This window comes from Electrophorus electricus, chromosome 3 (genome assembly GCF_013358815.1).
Source record: "Electrophorus electricus isolate fEleEle1 chromosome 3, fEleEle1.pri, whole genome shotgun sequence".
In the NCBI taxonomy this organism is placed as follows: domain Eukaryota; kingdom Metazoa; phylum Chordata; class Actinopteri; order Gymnotiformes; family Gymnotidae; genus Electrophorus; species Electrophorus electricus.
This window is the reverse complement of record NC_049537.1, coordinates 2562387-2571568: the sequence shown is the minus strand read 5'-3', so window position 1 is coordinate 2571568 and position 9182 is coordinate 2562387. Positions and strand designations below refer to the sequence as shown.

At 41.0% G+C, this 9182-nt stretch overlaps 1 protein-coding gene across 3 annotated transcripts; it reads right to left on the bottom strand.

Annotated features, from left to right (window-relative positions):
• Positions 1-641: 641 nt before the first annotated feature.
• Positions 642-6619, bottom strand: LOC113584540 (kynurenine--oxoglutarate transaminase 3). 3 transcript variants are annotated; one of them, XM_027021515.2, is made up of 14 exons: positions 6521-6619; positions 5877-5965; positions 5726-5790; positions 5497-5641; positions 4741-4890; positions 4567-4653; positions 4315-4440; positions 4105-4225; positions 2254-2330; positions 1993-2082; positions 1686-1872; positions 1490-1563; positions 1292-1378; positions 642-1001 (listed from the first exon to the last, which is right to left on the bottom strand). In XM_027021515.2, the coding sequence occupies exons 2-14, from the start codon at positions 5961-5963 to the stop codon at positions 945-947; spliced, it is 1353 nt and encodes a 450-aa protein (XP_026877316.2). In that variant the 5' UTR covers positions 5964-5965; positions 6521-6619; the 3' UTR covers positions 642-944. The 3 variants fall into 3 exon arrangements, with proteins under 3 accessions (XP_026877316.2, XP_026877317.2, XP_026877318.2); XM_027021516.2 differs by lacking the exon at positions 6521-6619 and adding an exon at positions 6287-6497; XM_027021517.2 differs by lacking the exon at positions 6521-6619 and adding an exon at positions 6338-6497.
• Between the last annotated feature and the right edge of the window lie 2563 nt (positions 6620-9182).

Genomic DNA, 9182 nt, shown 5'->3' with positions numbered 1-9182 from the left:
CCAGTTCATAAGCAAACTAAGGGACAAACAGACGCCTTAATGGATCACCGAGATTCCTCACTCCTGCCGTGGGATTTGGACTATTCTCTAGACTTCTTAAGATTTAATCTATAGTTTGATGACCCATCTGTGACCGAGCACCGAGATTCAAGCTTCCATACCAGTTTAATCCGTTGCATTTAATTCAATGGATTCATTCTGAATCCATCTGAGTGAAATATGGCTAACCCATGTTCCAAACATGGTAAAAATGACAAATGTGATTATGATGCATTGTTTTAGACGATGCTTGTATACGTACGTAACAGAAACCTTGACATTTGCAGTTTTCTAAAAGAAAGACTTCACGACTTCTATTGCCAAAGTGAAGAAATGTTCCCAATGCTTAGTGTTGCAAATCACGTTGAATCATGCCATCTAGTGGCCAACATGACAAGCTGCACATAGATTTTTCATATATTCACTGAATAAGAGAACTGTAAGCACTGTAGTGGAGGAAATTAAGCAGGGGGGCAGGTATTCAGGCTGAGCTTTCACTTTTCATGAACCTTTCAAACTTCTTTTTATCAGACGTTCTGTATGTAATGAGTGCAGTGCTGTATGTAAACTTAATTGACCCAAGAAATTACTGCACAGACAGACAGGTTTCCACTGGTAACATTTATTAAGTAAAATTGTCATCAAGCCCAGCACTTGTAAGGGAATGAACTTGCACTTCTCATTGCACTGTTATTTTATGAACCTCTTCTACATTAGGGCCTTTCTTGGAAAACCTCTGGCAAACTGGAAACGCAGCTTTTGACAATGTCAACCAGATTTCAGAGGAAGTTACCACACGAGTAAAAGAACAGTAACTATGCAAAGTGCAGTTCAAATACCCACGCGTGTACGCACACTGTACTGGGGGAAAATCGGAGAGGTCAACTCCACCACAGCATCCCGTGTCAAGCTTTGCTCCAGTTCTTCAGTATGGTTGCTGCAGCATCTAGTGTGCTGTCTTGCTGCAGTGGACAAGTAACATGAAAGGGTCCATCACCTCACTGAGAGCATTCAGTTTGGCTTTTCAATGAGCAAATAACTCTTCAGTGCTTGCAGATGAATTCAGTAAAGCAAAAGGGAATGCTGCTTCTGGTCCGTACACCAGTGTAAAATAAAGATTGTTTTTAATTAGTTGGATTAAAAACAGGCTGCATAAAAATAAATAATTAAAAAACAAAATGTGCGATAGAGCAAAGCTGAAGCCACATGCTGGTTCGTTCCCGATTAAGGCCGTAAAATCATCACTCCTCACCTTGATGAAGCACAAACGGATGTATTTCTCAAACTGTTTTCTGGATTCATCCCCACAGAACGCGGTGACAGGAATGGCAGCCAGTTTCTAGACGAGAGAAACGTTCTACCTTGGGTTAAATCAGAATGGGCCCAAGGACCTTACACGCCTACAGAAACAGGACGGAAATGATGCAGCTGCAAGACTGCTCCACTGCACCTTCTCTTTGATCATCCACTCGACAAACTTGTAGTCATACGGCTTGTCCTCTTCCATGTGAGAGAGATCCTGATCTGCACGCACAAACACCAGGAAAAGCAGGGAATCCCATTAACTCCATCATAATAAAGATCACACTGCTTTTAGAGCCAAGCGCTCTGGCATAGTTGTTACACGGTTTATAGCAGTGACTCACTCAGAGCTGTGACATCCACGATCATGAAGTAGCCCCCTTCAGGGACCACCGGAGACATGCCAGCCTGCTGCAAAATGCACGCCAGGCGGTCTCGCTTGCCCTGCAGCTCTACCGCTAGGGAAGAGAAGTAGCAGTCCGGCTGTTCCATCAGCTCAAAGTCATGCAGAAGACCCCGCGCAACTGCCTCCTATCAGGAAACGAGCGCACACACACACACACACACACACACACACGTGTTATTTTGTTATAGATGGAATACAGTTGAACAGTTACGTTGACTACATTTCCTGGGATTACTGTCGTGTACCTGCAGTGGAGTTGCACATGCGTACAGGGTGTTCTGCATAACCGTCTGCAGGTGTTTGACCAAGTGTTCAGGCCCAATTGACCAACCCAACTAAAAAGTATTTTTAAAAAAGAAGGAGTGGAACAGTGGAAATGACAGCAGACATTAATTGCTTGGATATGTTTTCTCCATCAGTCCTCCTTAAGACCACAGACACAAGCTTTAAAAAGAACTGCAAAACAAGGACAAACAATAAAACCATTCAGTTTAATTAGTAGTTACCTTCCAGCCAGTCACGCTGAAGGTTTTCCCTGCACTGCCAATAGTAATGGTTCTGTCCCACATGCCAGGAAGTGTTGCTATACAGGGAACAGGGAATAATGACTACAAAGCCCAGAATTCCTAATAAACAAAATCAGTGCTCAGATGCAACTTGAAATTCTACAAATGGTACAACTGTAACAGAAGTGCAAAACTTTGGTCTGCTGCCTGTTGCTCATTGAGTGCTGGTGGACACAGCTAACCGAACCCAACTGCTTGATACTGAAATTATTTAAGGGGCGTTGGAGCATAAAATAATAAACTGTCCAGTGTGCAACTGAGGATCATTAATTACATATTTAGAAACATGAGGGTAATCAAAAAATAATCAGAGATTAAACACGCCACCTCGTACATATACACTGCCTAGCCAAAAAAAAGGTCACATTAATATTTCGTTGGACCACATTTAGCTTTGATTACGGTACACATTCACTGTGGCATCGTTTCTTCAACGTCACTGTCAACATTTATTTCTGTCCAGAGTTTATTTCTGCCCCAAGATCTTGTATTGATGATGGGAGATTTGGACCACTACCCAAAGTCTCAGAGGGGTTCAGGTCTGGACTCTGGTGGCCAATCCATGTGTGAAAATGATGTCTCATGACATCTGAACCACTCTTTCACAATCTGAATTCTGGCATTGTCTTCTCGGAATATGCCCGTGCCATCAGGGAAGAAAAAAATTCACTGATGGAATAACCTGGTTGTTCAGTATATTCAGGTAGTCAGCTGACCTCATTCTTTGGGCAAATAACATTGCTGAACATAGACCTGACCAACTGCAGCAACCCCAGATCATAGCACTGCCCCCATAGGCTTGTATGGTAGGCACTAGGCATAATGGGTGCATCACTTCAGCCGCCTCTCTTCTTACTGTGATGCACCCATCCGTCTGCACTCATCAGACCACATGACCTTCTTCCATTGCTCCAGAGTCCAATCTTTATGCTCCCTAGCAAATTGAAGCTGTTTTTGCCAGTTAGCCTCACCGACAAGTGGTTTTCTTAAGGCTACACAGCTGTTTAGTCCCAATCCCTTGAGTTCTTCGCATTGTGCATGTGGAAATGCTCTTACTTTCACTATTAAACATATCCGAGTTCTACTGTTGTGTGGTGAAATCAAATGTAAAAAACGTTTAAGTGATTGCCGATCACGATCATTCAAGATTTTTTTCTGACCACATTCCTTCCTCGAAGATGATGTTTGTTTCCCCACTGCCCTTCCACTTTTTAATGTTTTGGACAGTTCTTAATCCGATTTTATCTCCTTAGATGTTTTCTCTGCTTGATGCATGCCAATAATTTGACCCTTCAGAAACAGATTAACAGCTTTTCCATGACCACAGAATGTGTCTTTCCATATGGTTGTTTAACAAATGAGAAGCTACTCACTTAAATAACTTGTTGCCAGCTGAAACAATCACCCATACAGTAATTATCCAATGAGAGGCTCTTATTTATTTGCTTAGTTAAATCCAGGTGGTGACCTTTTTTTTGGCCAGGCAGTGTATATGCACATGGCCAGCAGTGGACGCCCACATCCCGGCCTGATGGCCAGTTCAGTTCTGTTTGTGACCTGTGGCCCCCTGCATGAAATGTACAGTGCACAAAACCCTGTACTGTGTTTTCCCAGCATGCCTGATGAAAGACCAGGTAACTTCCTGTAGACTTGCAGTACGAGTTGATGAGCAGAAGGTGGCGTGTGACATCTGTGCCGAAGTGCAACAGAACCAGCAGTGAATACCCGCGAGTCCGAACCTCACCGCAAGAGCCGATTATGTACACTATTACACAAACTGTGCCTTCCTACCTATTTTCACATGCTCATGGCCTCTGTATATGAGCCATTCATAAACCTCGTCACTGAAGCACAGGACATCGTGCTTGATGCAAAGATCTGCAATGACTTGCAGCTCACTTCTGGTGAAGACCTGTTTGACACAAAATAACGCTGTTGGTGATGTCAGCAGCACACAAGTGTTAAGGCGTTTAAAGTGGACGTCTGACGAGTATGCCTTACTTTCCCAATGGGGTTGTTAGGAGTGTTAATAATGATGGCCTTTGTCTTGGAATTGAATTTACTGGCAAGTTCATCCTGGTCCAAAACCCAGTCTGCACTGCTGAAGTTTGTTTTCTTGCTGGACTTCTACGACACATGATGGGGAAAAATGTTAGATGTTTTTTGGTTTGTTTTTTTTTTGTTGTTGTTGTTTTTTTTCCTTTCTTCATACATCCAATTCCTTTAAAACCATTCTGGAAGACAGAAACTCACAGTTCGAAGTGGTATTAAAACCGGCTTGGCCCCTGCCATCCTAACCATAGGAACATAGCAGTCGTAGAAAGGCTCGATTATTACAACCTAAATCAAGAAAGGAAATAAGAGTTGATCCACTAGAGGGCACCATCTATCATCATTAATGTAACTCAAAAACTGGTATTTCCTCACCTCATCACCCTCTTCCACTAGTGCCTGCATGCTGCTCATTAATGACCCATAAGCTCCTACGGTGACCAGGATCTCTTTGAATGGGTCAATCAGGCGGCCGTACACTTTGCCATACACCTTAGAGAGGGCTTTCACTAGAGAGGGATGGCCCTGTTACAAAATATCATTTCCACTTAGTCAGAGAGCTCGTATGGACACGAGAGGGTAGACGTTTTCAGCAAGACACTTTGTTTTCAAAACACTAAAATAACAAGCAGAGGTCTGGTTGTTCATTGTGTTGGAAAATATAGTGCGCTGATATTACAAACAAAAGGCTGATCTCAAAAAGCTGCAAAATGCAAGAGAAAACCAATCAGATCTGCTTCTGTCCCAGAGGAGGCACAAGAGAGACCATGAGGCTTATAAAAAGAAACAGAACCTCCAGAAAACTTTTAGAAATGATCGTGATCTCATGCTGGAGAATAAACTGAGCTGCGCTGAAACACTCACAACCATGCCAAGGCTGATGAAAATGTTGTAGCTCATAATGGAAAATAAGATGAGAAACTTTTCAGTAAAACAATGTTGGAAAAGATTGAGTATTACATCTAAATACCCTTGTAACTGGTGTCAACCAGAAAAGCAGAAGCATAGCTATACACAAATTATTTTTAATAACTCAGATTATAGGACCCCCCTGCTTGAACAGTCAAACTGAATGACAAAGTTGTGAAGCAGCAGGTCGAAGCTGGATGCGCATGGTCAGAAGTGTCTTACAAAGCCGCGCGTGTACTGGTTCAACCTGTCCACCATCACAGCCTGAGCAAGACCCTCGGTCACGTAGGATGGAGGTGGGATATCCGGGTAACCTTGACCCAGGTTAACGATGGACGAATCCGAGGCCACAGAGGTGAAAGCAACCCTGGCACAGCAATGGAACACACACACAATCAACGATCACAGTAGTGAGCACAACCTTGTGTGTTCATATCTGCTCCATTCTTACCATACATTCTTTTCCAGTCCTTCGATTCTTTTAGCATTCTTCTGTTTGACTGAGGTCATACTGGACTAGAAGAAAACATGAAATGGGTAGGTAACAAAAACCTGAAAGAAAGGGTTAATGTGGTGTAGCAAATCATAACACATCCACTTACTTTTGTGGAAAACAACTTCCTTAATGGATGAATTTCTAATACACAACAAGCAGATCTGCAGCGATGAATCAATTGAGTGATAATCATGCCTATGAAAGAAGTAACAAATTAAATACTTGTTGAAAATAGTAATCCTTGTTTGCTTGTAAAACATGCCTTTATCCTTCCAATACAGCAGTATACAAGTTTTTTTAGTAAACTCAAAAGATAACACTATTGTTCATATTTACACCCAAAACAGTCATTCTAGAAGACTTTCAGCAATGTCATTGAGACCGATACGGTTTTTCTATATACACCAGTTTTTGTCCATTGACCATAATAAATAAAGTTAAATCCTTGAAATTATAAGTCTTCCATTTAAAAAAAAAAAAAAATGCTTAATGCACTGTCACCTTGCTCTTACATACATTTACTGTTAAAGGCAGTTCCCCAAGGGCTCAGAAAAATGCTTAACCTACTCCTTCTAGAAGCTGTATTATTTCCCTCAACTTTACAGCGAAAAACACGTTAACACAGCCTGCAGTACACTCGCTAGCTGTATGTGCTCTGTGGCTGTATCTTCAGCACTTCTCAAGTACTGGCTCCTCATTTCTTTAGGCTACAGGAGGTGACCCTGCTAAAGATAAGACCAAGTTTTTTACCTCCTACATATGTCAGCTATCCATTTCGCAGGATCCAGTGACTTCGTCCTCTTCTTTAAGCAAATATGCCTTATATTTGCAGGCAGCAGATTCCGCTTGACGTGGTTCGTCACCACCTCCTAAGCGGACCAATGTTTCAGCGGCAAGCGTTCAAGAAGCGCACTTTCTACACACCGTGATGTGTAGATTACATTACAAACTATTCCCAGGAAATAATTAAACGAACACCTCCGATTCGTTGGTGTGCGTGAACTGTGAACGTGAATTTAAAAAGAATTTAATATGTCTGCACCGCATGCCCTGCAAAATAATATGCTTTACAGAGCACAGGTTACTTCAGTGATCGACAGCTTTACTGAAGAGCTCCGATTTCGTAGGTGTGTGTGAACGGTCACTTTAATGTCAGTCACAATTGGTGTTTCCACTCCAAGCACAAGCGAGGGGGAAAGTATGCGCTCTGTTCATTGTATTAAACCTGGAGAAGAAACACTACAATTCTGCCTAGAAAACTGTCCACAGTACCCCTTGATAACGTACAAATGAACACACGCACAGAATATAGTCTTGGCCTTGCTGAAAGAGCTTGTTGCTTTTATATAAGAGTAATTAATTCATGCCAACACTGACTGTTCAACTGGTTGCCACTATGGGTTTCGCATTTAGTTTAAGACAAATGTAATAAAGCTTCTCAAAGCTAAAATACATGATTATGCTTCAACACACCTGGCGTGCACGCTCACAACGCCACAGGTGATGGGACACGCGCCCTCAGCAAGTTGTCCGTTACGTTAGGAGTTAGCCAACTAGCCGTCGTAGTGATATGAAGCAGTCATCTGAATGGAGGTTTGATAGCTAATATCAAGGTAACAGTCGCTCACTCTGATAAAGCCAGTGTACACTATTAACTTGAAACTACAACAGTTTAAGTTCATATTAAAAGTTCTGCTAGAAAACACAAGAATCAGTGCTAAGTAGCTAACTGGCTAACCTAGCTGTTAGCTAGCCATGAGCTGCTTAAGCAGTTCAACGGTCAGATCATATTTTTAGACCCAGCTCTATTAATACAAGGTGCACTCTGCTTGGCAAGATCTACGCAGATGTCTGTTCTCATTTTTTTTTTCTCAGTACAGTCTAATCAAATTTAGTAAGAAGCAACATTACAGATTCCACAAAGTGACAGTTATGGGTGACCTTTGCTCTGCACAGTTTTGTGTTTTCCCAAACCCGTTTCAGTTAATTCAGTTCAGTTGTGTAATGATTATCTCACAGTTTGAATGGGGCATTTTAGTTAATTACACACACACACACACACACAAACAAACCAAAACCCAGCCACACATGCAGCAAACATCACATTTGCAGAATACCACTTTGAATTAGGCCTGCAGATTACAGTCATGAAGATGAAATTTGTCATAAACTCTGATGCACAGTCTAATTAGTTCAAAGGTGAATTATGTTCTTTCATGATTAGCTGTTTCTATTCAAACTATTTGGTTGCAAAACAAAAGGGATGTGTGTATCACAAGTTACTTTCATTTTTTAGCCTAAGGGTAATTCTCTTCTATAATGAAGACAATGTTTACCTTTTTTTTCCTAGGGTACTTCTTTATATTTCTCATTTGAACAGCAGTTGCCTATCCAAAGCTTTGCTTTTGCAATCCTGTCTTTCAGATGGCTGTTTTTTTTCCACCTTTTCCTTAATTCAAATGTTTTACCCTTTTTAAAGTTATTACCAAGTTAAACTGCCTAGTTTTAATTAATATGAGTGGTTCGTTACACCCCTAATTTATTTATGTCTGTAATACATATAAATCCTGAAGGATTAAATCTCATTGATTAACTTAGCTGCATTGGTCTTTTGGGTCTAATTATCTAAATTAAAAGGAATTCTTAGTGCCTTGTATTTTCATTTTCTCTGTGGTGTTTAATTTTCAATTGGCTTCCAGTTAGCTCTGAATTGTAAAAAATTGCTCTCTGTTGAGGCAGTCACTCAGATCACATTTGGAGGCTACAGTAAGAAAAACGCGGGGGGGGACACGTCTCTTTTGTGTTGTTCCTGCTAGGGTTTAATCTTCAATAAAAAGGTCTATATTTCTCTGATCTCTTAAAGTAAATTTAATCCTTGGTGTATGATAGTCTATTGGTTGCTGCATTATCCAGTTTTTGGTGTCTGTTTGTATACAGAGATATGAAGCCTTGTGAACAGGCTATAAAAAGGGAAGCAGTTTATATGCTAAAAATGAATTCAAGATGACTAGAGAGGAATTTGAGCATGTTGAGATCAACAACACTGTCAGCTCCTTGAAAAAATTATTAAAGGTGCATGTAATAGTTACATGTACATGTTGACAGCAAACATAAGAAAGCAGCTGCCAATGAGGGTAACATTCACCAAAACATGAAAACAAGTGTCCCTGAAACCACCAACAGCCTCTAAGGTGCAGGAATAATAAGATACTCACTATTAAACATTTGACACAATTACGGTAACAACACTGCAAGTTGTGAACCTTTTATCAGCATCAAAACAAACGAAAGCCAGATTACAATATATTTATTTCAAACACAAGTCATTTTGACACATACCACCTCCAAGAAACCCCAAGTCTCAGACGGGAATGGCAGAGTTATTAGGAACTGGCTTATCATCATTATTGAT

What these genes read in the sequence shown, in the direction of transcription:
- LOC113584540 (XM_027021515.2), bottom strand. Translation starts at nt 5,963, where the DNA reads ATGATTATCACTCAATTGATTCATCGCTGCAGATCTGCTTGTTGTGTA. An exon ending in TTTTAATACCACTTCGAACT is followed by an intron (nt 4,441 to 4,566) that starts GTGAGTTTCTGT and finishes CATGTGTCGTAG; the next exon opens with AAGTCCAGCAAGAAAACAAA. An exon ending in CTAACAACCCCATTGGGAAA is followed by an intron (nt 4,226 to 4,314) that starts GTAAGGCATACT and finishes TGTGTCAAACAG; the next exon opens with GTCTTCACCAGAAGTGAGCT.